Raw genomic sequence first — 19601 nt, 5'->3', positions numbered from 1 at the left:
TATTTCTCCAACCCAAAACTTGTGCATGCCTAGAAACAAGAAAGGGGAAAGGCCTGGAAAGGCTAAACTCGGGTCGATCCCCGAAGGGTTTGGAAAACCCGCTGCTCCCTTGGGGGGGGGGAGCGAAGGTGCTCAGGCAGACGCCCCCCAAGCCGTTGCAACAAAAGGGCCGCAGTGCTAAAAATGCAGGCAGGACGAAATCCCATTATGCATTTGCATCTCCGAAAAAGTGGGGAGGGAAAAGCCTCTTGTTAAAAGCACCACGCCTAAACCGGGAGCCCCCGCTTTTTGCAAAATAAATAAATAAATAAACGAGGAGGGTGGGCGAAGTGGATCCCTCGCCCCCTTTCTCGGCCACCTGGCAACGCCAAGCTATGGCTGCAATCCTAGGAAAGACGAGTCGCCAGGATGCGGCGCAAAGCGAGAGCTGGGCCGAGTTTAAAGGGAATACCGGCTGGGACCCCCAACCCGCCGCCGCCGCCGCCCTCCCTTCGGTCTCCCTCTCACCTGCTGGCCGGTCTCCCTCGGCAAGGAAAGTCAAGGCTGGGCCGCGGCCTCCTCCTCCTCCGCCCGCAGGGCCCCAAGCTCCAACCCGCTCGGGCTTCAACGTGGCAGCCGGAGCACCGCCTCCATGCCGCCGGCTTCCGGGACGAAGTGGCACCCGCCCGCCGCTGGGGCTGGGCCTGCTTGGGAGAGGGAGGAAGAGGAGGAGAGGGAAGCCGGCGAAGTCGCCACGCCGCCGCCTCTGAGGGGAGAAGTCGCCACGGTGGACGCGCGCCGGGGGTCGGCTAGGCCGGAGGGGCTCCAAGTTTCTGCACTGGCTTTCGGAATAAAGATTTGCTTGCGGCAAGCCGAGGGTTTATATATATAAATATATACACACACACTCTGAGGGTGTGTGTGTGTGTATGTATGTGTGTGTGTGTATATATATATATATATATATATACACACATACATATATGTGTGTGTGTGTGTACTCTATATATGTGTGTGTGTGTGTGTGTATATATATATATATATATATATATATATATATATACACACACACACACACACACACATATATAGAGTACACACACACACAAACACACACACACAAACACACACACAGAGATAGATAAACACTCTCAGAGTATATATATATAAATAACACCCTTGGCTCGCCGCGAGCAAATCTTACATATTAAAGTATATATTGCATACTTTTATATATAGGGTGAATTTGATTTAAATCAAATCGATTTAAATCACTAGTCAGTAAGACTTGATTCAAAGCTCTCTTTTTTTTTTTACAGAAAGACCCATTCTTGCTGGTATAATCTTAATATTTACAACCAGAGGAAGGTTTCATTTTTGGAATAATAAATTTTCAGAGTAGTTTTTACAGTTCTATCAAAAGTTACTGATTTGGTTATACTATTAGAAATACATGGACAGATAAATATGAAATTATTGTGAGGTTTAATAAGTTAACTGTATTTGGGCAACTTTTCTTCTGTACTTTATTGGAAGGAGAAAATATATCATTTCCTTAATAACAATTTAAAGGATTTTAGATTTAACTAAAACGATAACATTATAGAATATGTAGCCATGTTTGTTAACTGTTGTTGTTAACTGATGTGGTTAAATGATTTAAAAGAAACAACACTCGTAGACAAAACAAAAAAAAAAATTGTATCTGTGTATCTGAAGAAGTGTGCATGCACACGAAAGCTCATACCAAGAACTAACTTAGTTGGTCTTTAAGGTGCTACTGGAAGGAAAAAATTTTTTTTGTTTTGACTATGGCAGACCAACACGGCTACCTGTCTGTAACTGGAACACTCGTAGACTGAGTTTTAGCACACATGAAAAACTTAAAACAAATCCTTATTTCCTGATGAATAGCCTTTGGACTATAATGTAACTTAAATAGAAAGCTATCTTTAGAAAGATTTTTCCTCCAAAAGCATTTTATTTAAAAAATTCAATTTAAACAAAAAAAAAATCATTGATTTTTATCCACCCTGATATACTCTGATAGAAGCCACTCCTAGCAGTGCTCAATTTATAGCACAGAACAAAACTGCTTTGTAATATTGACCCTGGGGGTTAAAGCTTCCAACATTTCTTCTTTGAAAATAGGACTATCCTAGTCTCTCATCATGGCGATGACTCAAGAGCCATGGGATATCATCATCATCATCATCATATTTACACCCCAGCCACACTGGGCAGCTTCCAGCAGCCATAAAAAATATAATAAAACACAAAACCTTAAAACACTTCCCTCTACAGAGCTGCCTTTAGATAGCTCGGGGGTTGCATAACTCCATACCTTCCAACGTTTTTCCTGTGAAAATTAGAGACGTCCTAAAGGAAATCGGGACATTCTGGGATCAGAGAAACCGTGACAGCTTCTGTAAATCCAGGACTGTCCCTGGGAAATGGGGAACTTAGCGGGTCTGCAATGCGGCAACATAAAGAACAAGAATCATTCCTGAAATATAAACGAGCCTCTTAAATACTATGTACTTCAAATATGTATACAAATTCCCTAAGAGGTGTGAGCTCACTTTTGCCTAGTAATCTCATTTATATTCTGTCTAATTTGAGACAAACTCATTTTCTCTTATCACAAAGCCTTTCCTTTGTTTCTGAGTTGAGATCCCTACTCACAACCCTGTCATGGGGAACTCTAGAATAGCCAATGCTCTTGAGAGGTGTGGATACTGTTCCTGGTTTTACATTCAAAAATATTATTTTGATACTATATTATATTATACAGTATAATATTATATTATACAGTTGCCATCCTCTCATGCCACACCCTTTGAGAACCATTGCTCTAGGTGATGGGGAGTGTTCATGGGTGTTTTATATAGATGTATATACTGTATATCAAAACTTCTGCATGTGTGCAGAGTGCAGTTACTTCCCCACTGCAGCTAGTTTAGAAAAGAGCTGCTGAATGGGGCAAAGGCCTAGCCCAACACTGCTTTCGAAGGTCAGTGCCTCAAGGAATTCCATAAGCAGACCGTTAAGGCAGCCAGGCACAGCTAAAGACCCTGGACTTTAATGTTTATTTAGAATCACAGTATCTGATATACTAGGTTTGGCCGCTCGGGGGCTGCCCAAGTAGGAGTTTGAACTTCAGTCCAACACTGTGCAGCAGCTGTACATTGGAGTCTGCATACGCTGCACATAATTTGCACGTTAAAGTTATCTTTTAGCGAGGCATTTTATGGGGTTGGAGGGGAGAGGCTGCTCTCCTGACAGATATATAAGGTTTGTGTGCAGGCCTAATTAACTGCAGACTAGTGTGTTGTTTTTGTTTTAAGTAGTTTGCCACTGATACACTTCCGACACACTTGTGGCTGAAATCCTATGTCCATGAATGTAAACTTAAGTTGCACTGAACTTGTTAAAACATGACTAGCACAGGAGCGTCTCACTCTTACCCTTTTCCTAAGGCTGCATATATAATCTTGAGCAGGAACGGACAAGTGACACTTGCATTTTCCCATACACATGAAATTTTGGTAGTTCAGAGGATCCCATGCTAGAATAGACTTCTGAAATAGCTACTCCAGGATTCATATAAAAGCCACCACAAAGTGTTCTCATTTACTAGGAGCTTTGGCATCAATTTTGAACCTAATCATGAGTCTAGCATCCCATTTCCCACAGTAACCAAGAGGAACCCCACAAACAAGACACAAAGCTTACCAATCTGTGAGACTTGCCCTCTTATCCAATCACTAAATTTACGCAGAATCCATTTTCAGTGCAGAATAAGCAGTCATTTCTCTTCTTTACTTACACAGATGTGAGTTTCAAATACCTTGACTTGCAAAGATTAGGCCAACACACGTGTTCAGTTCCCTGCTGAAACATTGTTTCAGCAAGCCTACTCAGTCCCATAATTTAGTTATACAAATATTTGTATGATTGTAACTGTGATTATGGTTTTATGTATATTTGTTTTTCAATATACATTGTGGATTTTAGCTACCTTTTATCTACAATACTATTTGTGTATCATGTGGAAAGCTCTCTGAACAGGCCGCCTTTAAATCTGCCAAGAAATAAATATTTATAGAAAGTAAAAGTACAAAAAATATCCAGAATCCACAGCTGGGCAAAGCACTGCATCCTGACGAATTCTGAACTTGTTTTTCCTTTCCCCCTGTACCACATTTTAACGACATTTTGTTTGATACCACCCAACCGTACATGTTATTTCAGATTCTCCCAAGTACTTTGAATACATCATCTAACATATTTGCCAGTTCCACAGCTGGGATATTAGTAAAAATTATTTAATAAAGTTTAGAATGCTAGTTCTGCTTCCTAAGCACAAATATAGAAATCAAGCCACAAGACTTCATTGAAGGTCAAAGTATTTATTTATTTATATCAATACAAAAGGAAGATCAGTATACAAAATGTGTCTTACAGAGATTGGTCAAAAGTTATACTTTTATAATTTCCCCTTTTCCTTTTTTCCAGATTTTATTCTGTTCATCCCACACTTTCTAGACATGGGCCTGAGAGGCTCTTCTTTTATTTTTATAATTTATTTTTGCATTTTCAGTTTTACATACAATAAGCAAAAGAAAAATACACAAAATAAAAACATAAAATCCCCTTTGAATTCCCTCCCCGCCCCTCTTTGTGGATCATCATTTAATGATTTTCCCTCTGCATCTCTTCTGTAACTATTATTATAAATCCTTTACCAATCCATAATTCAAATTTTTACTACAGGTTTTGTGTCAAACATACCAATGTATGTAATTGTTTACAAAAAAATTCAAGTAAGCTATAAACTTTCCCCATTATTTATTAAAACCAGCCTCTTCCCGGTTTCTAATTCTTCCTGTAAGTTTTGCCATTTCAGCACAATTCATCAGTTTCATCTGCTACTCTTCCTTAGTCGGAATTGTGACTTCTTTCCATCTCTGGATATTGCCCCTTTTTTCCTTGGACATTTATCCACTTGATCCTCCACACAAGTGAATAATATCACAGAAATCAAGACAGCAAATATCCAAACCACCCAAAAATCCAGCAGGAATTCATATTTTTCTCAAGACAAAACACACAGGAAATGGCTTTTAATTAGTAACCTCTATTTCAAGAGCTCAGGACTTAATTTTGGACACAACCGTTAAAAATGAACTTCCCTCTCTAGCATGCTCACTGTGGTACACACCTATCTATTTTTTTAAAAATACTGGGAGGTGGGAGAATAAATAAAAGCACATTATGCAATTCTACAGCTGAAGCTAAAGCTGCTTATATGGGAAAACTATATGGGAACTATACATACACTGTTCCAAATACTTAAGAGAGCAGGGTACAAACATTATATAACATGCAAATATCTAAAAAACTTTGTGTGTGTGTCAACTATGCACAAAATCTAGAATATTTACTGGAGCTGATTTGCACAAGTTTCTACCCATCTGAGCAAACCTAATAGTACATGTTCACATGGACACCATGTTTTAATAGGAAAACATACGGTAAATACAGTATGATCACAGCAGCACTTTTTTCAGCTACCCAAGACCACAGGATTGTAGAATGACAAACCATGCCCCCCTACAACTCAGATCTACTTGCATGGACAAGAGGTTCATGAGTATTAGTTCTTAATTTCGCCATTTTCACAAATGCTTTAAATGTTACCTGATTATCCTGGAAGATTCTTTATGCCTGAAAGCAGAAAAATGAATTATAATTAAGTAAATCTCAAAAGATAGCTAGAGATATAGAAAATACAATGTTCAAGAATCTGAAATGTTACTTTAAATCCTGTGTCCTCATCTTCAAGAATAGTAATCACAGCAAATCATGATGTGAACAGCAAAAAAAGGTTTAATCACTGGACACGAGGCAAGTACCAGCAGAAATGAAAAAGAAACCTACAGTACTGATGCTGAAGTCTACATGCAATCATGTTCAATTTGGGAGCTTTTTTAAAAAAGTAGATTCCACACATTTTAAGGATACTACTTTGTACTAAAACTTCCATAAGTCAACAAGGAAAATGAACATTTTTTATGACACTGGCGAAAACAAGTCCTCAAAATATTAAAGTACAAAACCTATGCCAAATGTTGTTCAGAGCAACAGTCATACCTCAAGAAGTTTGGGACTCCTTGCCGTCATGAAGCCCCTCTGCAAAACAAAAAAGGACACGAAAGCACATATTAAGACTACCTGCAAGTCTTATCAGAAGTGGGGGTGCACCTTCAAGCAACATTACAGAGGTCTCACTGCTGCCTCCACTGTACTGAATAACCAGAAGCACTAATATTCCAGTATTGAGTTCTGTCATAGGAAGTTATGGCTTCTTGGTTATGAACGTTGCCAGGCAATTTGTGCCAAGTACCGTAATTTCTTCCAGCCAGATGGGCGGGGTATAAATAATAACTTATAAATAAATGAGAAATGATGATGATTCCTAACTTATCTCCTGTTGCAACAAAGGCAAAATTTGAAGGATTGGGGTGGAAGGGAGTTACAAGTTATGACAAGCAACCAACCACAGTACGTGCTAGCAAGACTCTCCCTTAACCTGAAGAAATGGACCCACCTCATCACAGTGAAAAGTTCCACTCAAGCCTGAAGGTCTGGAAAAGACTACAGAAAACGGAGTGGGGGTCCCCAGCTTCCCCCAATAAATTGGAAAAAAATGTTTTGGGTACCCCCCCCGGCAATTTTTCAAGTGCCTCTCACTAGACTCCAAATTAGTAGCAATTAAATACATTTAAATTAATATATTAAATTTTAAATTAAATACATTTAAAGGGGGAAGACGAAAAATAACAACAGTAGTCATAATAATCGTCCGCCCACCCCGTTAAATGAACCTAAGTACAAAGCTACTGTAAAACCCCCATATTCTACGCAGAGACCCGCACTCCACCAAGGACGAAACCCGAAAGGAATTGAATTGCCAAAGCACGCGGGTATAGCCAACCTCGCGCCTAGCGCGGCCGTGCTCTCATTGGCTCTTAGCCGTACGCTGCTTTTGATTGGGCCCTGACATCCTCTTCCGCTTTTGGTACGCGAGTGAAGTACGTTATTTGGAATGATAGAAAGGAAAAGCAACCAATCGGAAGTACGGAGCCTTAAAGAAGAACTGACCAATGAGAAGAACGGTTATATACACACACGGAGAGGAAGCGCGAGCCAATCAGAAAGGGCTCCAGGCAAGGAAGGGGAGCCAATAAGGAAAACGGAATCCGCGAGGGCGGCGGTTTGAACGGCCTTTCAACGAACGGTGGCGAGCACGTAGAGCTACGAAAGATGTAGACCTGCGTGTACGTTTCTCCTTGACGCGGGCGGTTTGCGAAACCCACCCGTGCTTTCGGTTCGATAGGGCTCTCACTACAAAGATGCGGAGCCCTAGAGCGACGCCGCTCTGAGCTCAGCCTGAGGGAGTGGGGGAAAATATTATTATAAGAAGTCTGTGACGTCCAGGAAGGAAGCAGTATGGCCTAGTGGCTACGGTTTCTGACTCTGACCCTGGGTGACCAGGGCTTGAATTCCCATGAAAGCTCCCCGCGTGTACGACCTGGAGGTGGCGCCAGCCAAAGCCTCTCTCAGCCTGTCCTACCTCACAGGCTGTTGAGAAATCATATGAGATGCCTTGTTGCACAGGACTCCTTTCATATCCGTGTCATAATAATAATAATAATAATAATAATAATAATAATTATTATTATTATTATTATTATTATTATTTATTATTTATTCCCTGCCCATCTGGCTGGGCTTCCCCAGCCACTCTGGGCGGCTTCCGACAGAACACTAAAATACAATAACCTATTAAACATTAAAAGCTTCCCTAAACAGGGCTGCCTTCAGATGTCTTCTAAAAGTTTGGTAGTTATTTTTCTCTTTGATATCTGGTGGGAGGGCGCTCCACAGGGCGGGTGCCACTACCGAGAAGGCCCTCTGCCTGGTTCCCTGTAACTTGTAGTAGTGTAGTATTTGGGAAAGGAACACTTCCTGCTTATTAGGGCTTGCTTCCACATGATGGTGCAACGAAAATCAGTGATAAGTTAGTAGAATGACTTTTCTCTAAAAAGTTTCCACTCCTGGAGAATCCAGCCAATGTTTACAAAGCACTGGGAGCCGCTGCACGCAAGACTTTGGCTGTGCAGTCAAGTTGTGGACTTAAGAAACTGGAGAGGACGTTGATGGGTCTTCCCATTGAGAAGAGGCCGAATTCTTGGCTAAAATTCAGAGAAATGCAATTATAAAAAATGTGTGCCCTTTCCTAACAACATACAGCCTTCTTTCTCCCGTTACCCTGCAACATGGCTGTTCGTTAAAGTGCATGAAGTTATGAAGCTATCACAGCATGCTTACCACTGAGGACTACACAAAACAGCCTAGTTTTAATGAGGTTGAGCATTCCTGTTTTATATCCTCAGCCCTGTAGTAACATTAGTTTTCATTGACAGAAGAGAACAGCAGCAGCATCGTCATTCACCTTCAGCAGAGTTGAGGCCTGTGCCAAAGCACACCAGTATTGCCCAATGTTGATGGTGAGTGTGGCTCTCACAAACCATCCAGAGTGGGATATTAATAATAATAATTTATTACTTGCATCCTGTCCATCTGACTAGGTTGTCCCAGCCACTCTTGGTGGCTTCCAACAGAATATATAAAACACACAACGAAACAACAGACATTAAAAGCTTCTTGATCCAGGTCTGCCTTCAGATGTCTATGGAAAGTCATGTAATTGTTTATCTATTTGACATCTGATAGGAGGGCTAAGCGAAATGCCATGGTTTTGCAATGTTGTAAAGCGAGAAGGAACATGACTTGCCAGTGAATTATGGGGAACAAATGATGAATCAAATAAAACCAAGGCTACGTCCTGTTCAACAGGGAAAATGGAAAACTGTATGGGAAGGAGACAGCTGGGGAGGAAAGAGAAGAAATTCTACATTGAACATACTGAGGATTTAAGATGATAAAGCATTTAAAGCTCGGACAAATTCCTCTCAAGGAAATTGCCTCATTTTGGCCCTCATAATGCTAATAAAACCTGGTAGTAATGAGGAATGTAAAGGTTCTTATCAAAGAAAAAAGTGCAAACATTCACTTGTACAGAATAGTATAAACTTTTTATTTTTTTCCTTTGTGATTTATCTGACATTTGTTTTTACAATATAGAAAAGTGTATTCTTTGAATAGGTCTAGTAAATATAAATTTCAATCTATTTTAGATGTAAACCAGAACTAGAAAATTAATCCCCGATACCCTCCCCTCTCAAAATCTGCTGACAATCGGTATGATACAAAAGCATTCCAGCTGGGCATTTTCCAATCATGCCGGAAATGCAGGAGAAACACTAATTTGGAGACGTTGTACTGCACAAGTGTTTCGTAGATTCCTCCCAGTATCTCGATGTTAATTTTAACTAACTTTGTTCAGCAGTTTCATGCAGGGAACCATGTTCAAAAACACAAAAGCAAGAGTAAGAAGACGGTAAGAACCAAGCTAAATACAGGAAAAAGCTTGTTCTAAAAGGGGGGGGGGAGTGGGGGACAGAAAAGTACATCTTTGATTGCACCTTCTTCATATCTTTTACACGCAATTCCATCATACATAATCTACAACCGGAATCCAAACTTCACAAAAGGTTTTCTGCACACTTATAAATACACATCACAAAAGGTGCAAGTTAGAATAAGACACAGAGTATGTACAAAATTAAACACATGTTTAGTTCTAGATCAAAGTATGCATGTTCAAAAAAATAACTTGATCAAGTATTATTTTATCCACTTACACTAATTTACATTTATACATCTCTTATCGTATGGACACTTATGGAATTAGTAAAAAGGTGAGCTTCACCATCTACTCTGAAAAGGTAACACACTGACTTTTGACTCCAAGTCAAGAGTTCTACTCATAAAACAATTCTGGTAAAAGGAAAAACAGCTTCCCTTTCAGGGTAAAGTGTACGTATATGCCAGCCTGCTATGTGCATACATACACAGTTACAAAACAAAATATATATGTACAGTTCTATGCTGTCCCTTTGGGGGTAAAGAACTGAAGTATTACAGAGCAGACTAAGATAATAGCAAGTGCTTGCTAATTCAAGCATGAGATTTATATCCATTCATGAAACTTAGAATGATTGAATCATTTGCTGCATTAGAAAACCATGCAAGTGTGTTTAGCAATTTAATAATATTTGTTACAAAGGCTTTCACTTTGAAGCATCTCGACCCAAAATAATGCTATTTCATGGGGGGGGGGTGTGGAGTGGGGGTTCTGTTCCACCAAGGAATTATGAGGTTTAGCTTTGTCTTACTAGGGCGTGTCAGCCACAGTACTGCTAAAATATACTTTTTAATAAGTAAGCTAAAACTTGAGGTGTATACAAAAACAGAAACAAAAACAAAATGACACAGCGAGTGGCAAGGCAGATGCAGTTTACTTCAGATAAATTTCTGAATGGAAAGCTCTGTTGTCTGATGCACTGTAGCCACAATCTAACAGACACAGGTGCACTTAAATCTGTCAAACTCAATGGGATTAAGTGAAGCAGTGTTGTATTGAGGCCATAGAGTGCAGCCTCCTCAAATCTGCAGGGGACTACCACATTGCTAAAACACAATAAAACACCACATCTTTAGAAGTTTTAACCCTCAACACCTCACTGATCACATTTAAAATAAAACCCAAGTAGGTCATTTGAAGACACCCTTGAACCATTAAGTATTCCCATTGGCTAGCTGGAATCCAAAGAGCCATTTTAGCTGCCCTTAATGGGTTTTGTTTTGTTTTTTTACTCCCTCCCCCCTCCAGGCCAACTGCAAATTCATTTTCAAAATCCCCCTTCAAAACAATTTGCTATGGAGTCTGAGGGAAGGGGAAACTGCTGTTTGAGAAACTCAAGAGGCACACAAGTACTCATGTGCTTTGGGGATCCTGGCTGGTATCTGGATATTGGGGAAATGGTTTGGGGCTATTCAGTGAGCAAAACCATGTAACCTTTTATATAGACTAAGAGTTATGCTCCCCTTGCACCCATATATTAATTTAAAAGGTGTGGCACATTGCAAAGTGCTCTTTAGAGGGTACGTAGCATCATCAAACATTGCTTACATCTTCCATCATTAACCCAATAAATGATTCCCCCCCCCAAACTTCATGCACTGGAAGGGTACAAAGCTTAAATGATTTGGGGGAGTTGTAAGGTATCAATGAATATAAGTGGTATTAATGCTACCAGAAGATCCTTTGGCAATTATAGTCACATATCTCAAAGAGCACACTCTTAAAAAGATCAGGAAGTTACATGAAAACTTGATTACTGCCTTATAAGGATAGCTAGATTCAAGACAGAGAGAGATATTTGCCTTCAAACCTTCAGAGGTGGTTGGCTAACATTTGGGACCTAGCAGAAATGTTTTTAAAAATCCCTAGCAACATTAAAATTTGTCAAACAACATATTGATAATCTCTTTGAAATCGAATGAAAACAGTTTATTAAAATTTGGAATATGTATTACAGTGATACATTATTTTTAAAAAACTTACTATAAATGTTGTTTTATGCTGTTTGAGGCTATGATATAAATTTTCACCTTGATTTTTTGTATATCATAGTTAGATATTTCTGGGTCTAGTTCTGATAATGCGTTATTCTTAATATATAATAATAGTAAGATCTGCACAATAAACTTCCCCGCTGAAGTCAGGACTGTGGCTAACAAGGCAACTACTGCTTTCTAGCAAATATTTATTTTAACTGACTTCCTTTCAACATTGCTTTATCCAAGGATGTACTGCTATTCGCTTTTGCAACAAAATCTGTGTTGTGATGCTGGCCAAATGTCATTTCAACTGGGTTTGCAAAGAGGTGTTCCTGAAAGCCTGTCTGTCAGATGTCTTCCCACCCACCTGCATACAAAATATAACACTATACATTGCAAATAATAATAATTTAAAAAGAATTGCCAGAAGAAACGTTTTTTAAGAGAGAAATGGGGGCGGGAGGGGGGGGAGAATCTCAACTCTGTGCAGTCCCATGAAGTTGAGAGGACAAAGATACACGCCATATGCATTAAGTAAAAGTGTTGAGTTAAAAAGGTACACATCATTACAAAGCTTCAATATTAACATACACCAATGAAAACTAAGCAGCACCAAATTAAGAATGGACTAAAACTACATCTGATGTGAACTAAAAAGTGTCCCTGTGCCTTTTAGTGTCCCGTTCAGACCACAGCTCATTTCAAGAGTCAGCAGTTCATGGCACAAGGGTCGCTTTTGGACTTTCCTGCCGAATTAATGATTCTCATCAGACAACGTCCAAACTCCTCTAGAATCATCCGTTCTGCTACTGCCTTCGACTTTCCTGCCTTCTCGGCCTGCTCCGCCTGTGCAAGTAAGCAGTCACACGTCGCTTCGGCAACTTCCTTCGTTACAAACGTAAATGGCAACCTAGAAGAAAACAAGAACAAGCCTTAGCGCATTATAACTGACAATCAGACTCCTTTTTTCCTAAATTAAGTATCAAGGTATCTATCTGTAAAAGCAAGGAAGATCAGATGCAGTTCCTCAAACACACACTTCCGTGAGAATAGCAATGTGCTTTTCTTTTTCTCCACAATCTTTAGAAATCCAGGCTGACAATGACTTTCATTCATCATTTCCACAGATCCCTCCCTCCAGGTTTAAAGGGGTTTAAAGCCCTTAAAAGCTAAAGGGAAAAGGCAGGGAAACAGCATGTACACACACCCATTAATGTGTAGTACTATGTACCGTATTTTTTGCTCTATAGGACGCACTTCTTCCCCTCCAAAAATGAAGGGGAAATGTGTGTGCGTCCTATGGAGCAAATGCAGGCTTTCGCTGAAGCCTGGAGAGCGAGAGGGGTCGGTGCGCACCGACCCTCTTGCTCTCCAGGCTTCAGGAAGCTATCCACAAGCCTTCGGAGCCCAGCGGGAGTGCCCGCCGGGCTCCGAAAGCTTGTGGATAGCAGCCTGCAGCCTGAAGCCCGGGGAGCACAGCGCTGCGCATCCCGGGCTTTGGGCAGCTATCCGCAAGCCTTCGAAGCCCGGCGGGAGTTCCCACCGGGCTCAGAAGGCTTGCGGATAGCAGCAAGCTCCGGGAGCGAAGGCGAGGTTTTGCGCAACCTCGCCCCCGCTCCCGGACCCGTTCTGAGGGCTGGGGAAGCTCAGGCTTCCCCCGCCCCAGCCCCGTGGCTAAAAAGGAAGCCAAGACAGCTAGCAGGATCCATCCCGCTCGCTGTCTTGGCTTCTCCCAAAGCCACGTGAAGCTTCTCCCGGCTGGAGAGGTTGTGCGTGGCTAAAGCGGAAGCCAAGAAAAGTCTTGGCTTCTTTGCTCTTTGGGACTGGGGGGGGGGGGATAATTTTTATTTCTTTATTCCCCCCCCCCACAAAACTAGGTGCGCCCTATGGTCCGGTGCGCCCTATAGAGCGAAAAATATGGTACTTGTTCCACGTCTAGCAATTGCAAGAACAGCAGAATAAAATAGGAGTCCAGGCAAGTGAGGCAGAAGGAGGCACTCTGCTCCCCAAAAGTTATTTCCATGCCCTCTATTTCTCTCAACCTACAGCATTGTTTAACAGCACAGAAGAGACTGCATGACATCAACAAAATGGAGGTAAGCACACCTTCCCCCTCCGCTGGTCAACACCGGGGCTGGCCTTGTCAGCAGGTCTGAAATCTGCGAGGACAACTTTGTCTTTGCGGCAGTTTGTTGCTGGACTCGCACTTCAGCAGCGTCAGCCAAGTGCATCAACGTCTTCCGCTCTGGGCTTTCTTCAAAGTTCTTGCAGCCGATACATTTGCAAATTGAAGAACACATGATCTTTGCCTGAACAGGAGAAAAACAAAAGCCTATTCATTCATTTATTTAATTTGTATAGCACCCTTCATCCAAAGTTCACAGCGCAGTTCGCAACATAAAAATACGAAATGAGAACACAAAATACATAATAAAAGAAAAGCACAACAAACCCTTTCTAGAAACACGTTTAATAATAATAATAATAATAAAATTTTATTTATACCCTGCCCTCCCCGGCCAAGGCTGGGCTCAGGGAGGCTAACACCAGTAAAATTACAATAAAAACATAATGGGGGGGGGGGGGAACCAATTTAAAATACAGGTTAAAAATACAATTTAAAATGCAGCCTTATTTTAATAGTAGCCCATAGATCAAAACCATAAGGGGAGGGAAACATAAGGGTCAGACTAAGTCCAAACCAAAGGCCAGGCAGAACAGCTCTGTCTTGCAGGCGCTGCAGAAAGCCATAGAATGTTAAAAGCCTGGTTATAGAGGAACAATTTTTGCCAGGCACTAAAGATATGTAACACAGGCGCCAGGCGAGCCTCCCCGGGGAGAGCATTCCACAAATCGGGAGCCAATGTATAAAAGGCCCATTCTCATTTTGCCACCCTTCGGGCCTCTCGTGGAAGAGGCACAGGAAGAAGGGCCTCAGATGATTTTCACAGGGTCCAGATCAGTTCATATGGGGAGAGGCCGTCTTTGAGGTATTGTTTTGCTGTGTGTTGTAAAATCACAGATTTATTCATGTATTCAAAATGATTACAGTGGTGCCCCGCAAGACGAAAAACCCGCTAGACGAAAGGGTTTTCCGTTTTTCGATGCGCTTCGCAAGACGAATTTCCCTATGGGCTTCCTTTGCAAGACGAAAGCCCATAGGGAAATCTCCAGGACAGCGGGGAAGCGCAGCGCGTCTCCCCCACTGTCCTCGGACCTCCTCCGAAGGCTGGCGGTGGGGCGGAGAGACCTTCTCCCCGCGCCAGCCTTCGGATGGCTGTCCTGAAGACTTGCGGTGGGAGGAGGGTTTTCCTTCCCACCGCCAACATTCAGAATGCTGTTCTGAATGTTGGCGGTGGGGAGGAAAAACCCTCCTCCCACCGCAAGCCCTGGGAACAGAGGAGAAGCACTGCGCACCTTCCCCTCTGTTCCCGTACCTGTCCTGAAGGCTTGCGGTGGGGAGAAAAGCCCTTCTCCGCACCGCCAGCCTGGCAAGAGGTCTCCATAGGAACGCATTAATTGATTTTCAATGCATTCCTATGGGAAACCGTGCTTCGCAAGACGAAAAACTCGCAAGAAGAAAAAACTTGCGGAACGAATTAATTTCGTCTTGCGAGGCACCACTGTATTGTTTAGCACACACCTTTCAGTGCAACATCAGCTGGATAAATATGACTGCCTAATCTGCAATAGTGCATCACTGATCTTTCATTATGTTGCAAAATTAGGGGATATAATCCTTCAACTACTGGAGATTTTCGTTCTCCCATTCTCCTATCGGTAGAAGTCAAGTCTGCAAGAGGCTCTTGAAGTTATATGGATGTGACACAGTAAGCGAAACATGGCAGAATGCCTTTGTTAAGCTACTTCCTGGCTCTGAACTCCTTTCCCTGTGGCGGTTGCCCAAAGTCAGAGCCTGGGTCTTTTCCAGAAGCACTGAAGGAATTTTTATTTAAGAGGTTTCCTGTGGCTGAAGATAGCCTTGGATTTAAAATAGGGATACAGTGGTACCTTGGGTTAAGAACTTAAATTCATTCTGGAGGCCCGTTCTTAACCTGAAGCTGTTCTTAACCTGAGGTATGACTTAGCTAATGGGGCCTCCCGCTGCATTATTTCTGTTCTCATCCTGAAGCAAAGTTCTTAACCCGAGGTACTATTTCTGGGTTAGCGGAGTCTGTAACCTGAAGCGTCTGTAACCTGAGGTACCACTGTAGAGGTAGTCATACCTCGGATTGAAGTAGCTTCGGAAGGAATATTTTCGGGTTGCGCTCCGCAGTGACCCGGAAGTAAAGGAGCACGTTACTTCTGCATTTCGCCGCTCGCGCATGCACAGACGCTCAAAATAACGTCACGCGCATTGTGCAGAAGCGGCGAATCGCGACCCGCCCACGAGCAGACGTGGGTTGCGTTTGCTTCAGGATGCAAACGGGGCTCCAGAATGGATCCCGTTCACATCCAGAGGTATCACTGTATTAGTATTTCACATAACATTTATGAGCCTAATATAAGTGTGTTAAAAAACAAAACAAACGGAACCGCCGTGGAGATGTTGCAAGAATGAACCAGGGAGGGCAGTGACAAAAAAGTACTGAGAGAGGAGAGAAATACAGCAGACTTTGGGTCTTACCTCGTAGCATTCACAATAGTTTTTGAGACATCCAGACCGCTTGCAGTTGCAGCCTTTGCTGTGCCGCCTGTCCGACTCGCCTTCCTTCCCCTTCCCTATTTTAGGCTTGAAGGCTTCTGGGTTTCTGTCAAGGCAGGCCTAGCAAGGCAGATGCAAAGAAATCCATCACCACATGCAAGTGTTGGAGACGCAAACCCAGACTTTCACAGGAGGAACTGGCAGACACCATTTCATCCGGTCACAAAAGACAAAAGTCTTTTTGTCCAGGTTTGGTTTTGCTTTAGAAAGGGAAGAGCTTTACCTTGATTGCTTTCTGTCTGTCATTTTCATGGTCCAGATTGTTATAGCAGTTTGTGCAGTTGCAGTTGTTGCAGAACTCGCCATTGGCAAAGCAATCGCAGTACCTGAAAGGGAAATCTCGCGTGATGCTTGAACACAAAACGCCCAAAAGGACGGCACAACAAGCGTGGATTGCAAGGGGTTGCATGGCTCCTCCAGCCACACTCACGGCAGGCAGGTCAGCCTTCCAAGTGGGTTTAACAACAACTCTCCATCTTTGTTGTCACAAGTTTCGCGGAGAAAAAAAATCCCAAGGCCAGAACCGCGGGGGCTTTGCAGCTCTGGAGAGAAAGGGCTTCCAACACTCCACCCACAAAGAAGAAAGCTAGTGTGGCTTGGCCCTGAAGGAAAAGGAAAGGGCAGGCCTTTTCCCCCTTCAACTTAAAAGGTAAAGGGACCCCTGACCATTAGGTCCAGTCGCGGACGACTCTGGGGTTGCGGCACTCATCTCGCTTTATTGACCGAGGGAGTCGGCGTACAGCTTCCGGGTCATGTGGCCAACATGACTAGGCCGCTTCTGGCGAAACCAGAGGAGCACACGGAAACGCCGTTTACCTTCCCGCCGGAGCAGTACCTATTTATCTACTTGCACTTTGATGTGCTTTCGAACTGCTAGGTTGGCAGGAGCTGGGGCCGAGAAACGGGAGCTCACCCCGTCACGGGGATTCGAAAAACCGACCTTCTGATCAGCAAGCTGTGGTTTAACCCACAGCGCCACCCGCGTCCCCCCCTTCAACTTAGTAGCCATTAAATTAGAACCGGGAGGAGCTTGCATTCAGCATACTGAAAAGTTGCTTGAACCTCCTACTCAGCCAACCAGGATGTGTTGCAGGCAACGTCGTTTTGCCTCTTTGCCCACTCACATATCTTGATCTCAAGAACACATCACTACACAAGGAGGCCTCATCCTATAACGCACATGGTGCTCAGCAGCAGTGCGCAAGTTTTATCCAAGTCTAAAATGCAAAAGATAGTATCTACCGCAGAGTGAGATTAAGATAACAACCTTAAATATGGGAAATGTGGCCTCTACTTGATCTTCCTCTAACACAAGTTTTTATCTGTAATGGGTTTAACGTGCTGCTAGACCACAACCCTGAGCAGTGGCTGTGCTGGAAGCCCAATAAGATTTTAGCTACCTCTGCTGTAATGCATGCACTTTATTGCTGATGGAAAAACAGGGTTTTACTTTTAACATTTCAAGATGGCAAAAAGTAAAACAGTTATACTTACAGCTTAAGACACAGTGATTTTGTACAGTTGCATGGCTTTCTGGGGCGATTTGCCGATTCGGAGGAAATTATTCTGTAAAACAGTTTTAATGACTTCAGTCATTTTTTGGCCCAAACGACAAAATGTTGATTAGCTATTGCGTCATTTGAGATGTGCAATAACAATAATGGGACCATTGACCCATCTGTTCCCCAGAGTTCTGACTACACAACCTAGCCCACCCTGAGCCAAGGTCAGAGAGCAGGAGCATCTTAGGTGCCTCCAGATCAAGTGGTTCCACCAAATGACTTATCAGAAAATTAATTCCCAAACTGTGGTGCCAGAAGGAAAATGCTACTGCATCAGGATAAAAAACCAAATCAGTTTAACTGTCCTATAAGTCCGTTGTATCAATGCATAACAGAGGCTATCAACTGTTTCTCTGAATGATCACCTGCTCTGGCGTTGCTTTCTTCTGCTTAGTTTCTGTCAGGGACTAGTAATTCTGCTTTACATGAGCATCAGCTGTAAGTGGATCATTCAGTCACTCCAAAAGTAAAGACTCAGCAAATTCACCTGGCCTCATGAGGCTGTTTCCTGTTGTGTCTCCCTAAAAGTTGCTTCTTTGGGGCTGTGTCCTTTCAGTTAAGCAGGCATGCCCATATCAGTGACTCATGCATGGGGGGGGGGGGGAGGTATTGGGCTCTTCAAAAAGCAGTCCTAAGTCTTACTCTTCCACATTCTAAAATTAATTTTTTCAGGTGTAACAACAAAGTGTGCCCAGATATTTGGGATCTATTGAACTACCCCCATATAAACAAACCACGAGAAACAATACGCTTGACCAAGATTGTTCAGTCTCTTCATTAGGAATAAAAATATGTGCAGAGGTGTTTGGTGTGCCTGCCCTACTAATGTGGGATTACTTTTCCTTTTGGAACCTGGGTAGGATTTAAATAATTTTAGCTAGTTTTTATAGGTAGAGAGAATTGTTTTTACATCTGTAAGATCTTTATCTGTTTTAAGACTCTGGTTTCATATAAAGCAAAATGTAACTGGGCTGGCACATAAGAAAAAAAAACCTGCAAAAATTCACAGTTGGGCAGTATCTTTTTAGGACCAAGCAAAATATCAACCCTATTTGGATATTCCGAGACCAGAGACCTCCTACATGTAAGGCAGATGCCCTACCACTTCAGCAGCTGAACACCGAACAACTCCAAATATTTCTCCCAATCCTCTGTCTTTCCGTGCTGCGCAATGATTATTTAAAACACATCTACACAATACACACCCATTGAATGGCAGGCGGGCTTGGGTCTGGATACTAGATGTCCCACTAAGATTGGCATTGCTTGCTATTGATACGTAGGATGACTGCTGCAGCTAAAAATAAATAAATTCACAAAGTCAGAACACGAAGTCAGTACATGACATACCGTTTGCAGATTAGTACTTGCGCAAATAGCCGGCCAAACACTTTTTATTCCGTCATTAAGAGTCAGAAGAAGATGTTCACTACTATTTTTAGACTGGAGGGCTTTTGTCCTGGAAACTGGATTATAACCTCATGTTTAATGTGTACCTAATTTTCTAGTGCTAATGGAAGCCTCACACCTCTTATGATACACTGTTCTAAGAGGACTGTTGTAACTAGATTAAAAACCTGTCTAAACATAAAAATAACAATAATGTCTCATAGCACCACACTTTTTTGTGACAGGATTAAAAAATTCAGGAACTATAACACTCCATTTGACTAAAAGTCTGTTTGAGAGTTAAATTAAAATATTACACCTGATTAGCAGTTTACGTTGTCAAAGCTCCTTCAATTCCTAATGCCTAAGTT

At 42.3% G+C, this 19601-nt stretch overlaps 2 protein-coding genes and 1 long non-coding RNA gene across 38 annotated transcripts in view; 1 reads left to right on the top strand and 2 right to left on the bottom strand.

Annotated features, from left to right (window-relative positions):
- SEC31A (SEC31 homolog A, COPII coat complex component) overlaps positions 1–6959 on the bottom strand; it is a 59224-nt gene extending 52265 nt beyond the window's left edge. For 8 of the 29 annotated variants that reach the window (XM_083570960.1, XM_083570982.1, XM_083570983.1 and 5 more), the window contains exon 1: positions 508–781. The gene's annotated coding sequence lies outside the window, so the exon portion shown is untranslated. Of the gene's footprint in view, positions 1–507; positions 791–5682; positions 5710–6135; positions 6175–6574 lie in introns of those variants that run through there. The other 21 variants (XM_083570985.1, XM_083570968.1, XM_083570969.1 and 18 more) reach the window with 9 other exon arrangements.
- A 213-nt stretch (positions 6960–7172) lies between these two features.
- LOC310742538 lies at positions 7173–12388 on the top strand. 2 transcript variants are annotated; one of them, XR_014538528.1, is made up of 3 exons: positions 7173–7346; positions 8442–8555; positions 12251–12388. It is a non-coding gene; the product is annotated as an uncharacterized lncRNA (long non-coding RNA). The 2 variants fall into 2 exon arrangements; XR_014538529.1 differs by having other exon boundaries at positions 7173–7442.
- The window catches only part of LIN54 (lin-54 DREAM MuvB core complex component), a 35727-nt gene continuing 25247 nt past the window's right edge, over positions 9122–19601 (bottom strand). For all 7 annotated transcript variants that reach the window (XM_083571236.1, XM_083571239.1, XM_083571241.1 and 4 more), the window contains 6 exons: positions 19047–19138; positions 17774–17845; positions 16503–16605; positions 16202–16339; positions 13681–13883; positions 9122–12484 (listed from right to left, as the gene is read on the bottom strand). In XM_083571236.1, the coding sequence (XP_083427362.1) occupies positions 12283–12484; positions 13681–13883; positions 16202–16339; positions 16503–16605; positions 17774–17845; positions 19047–19138 (810 nt within the window). In that variant the 3' untranslated portion in view covers positions 9122–12282. The remainder of the gene's footprint in view (positions 12485–13680; positions 13884–16201; positions 16340–16502; positions 16606–17773; positions 17846–19046; positions 19139–19601) is intronic.

The sequence above is a fragment of the Podarcis filfolensis genome, assembly GCF_964270895.1.
Source record: "Podarcis filfolensis genome assembly, chromosome: 9".
Taxonomy (NCBI): Eukaryota; Metazoa; Chordata; class Lepidosauria; order Squamata; family Lacertidae; genus Podarcis; species Podarcis filfolensis.
This window is presented reverse-complemented; position numbering and strand designations above follow the sequence as displayed.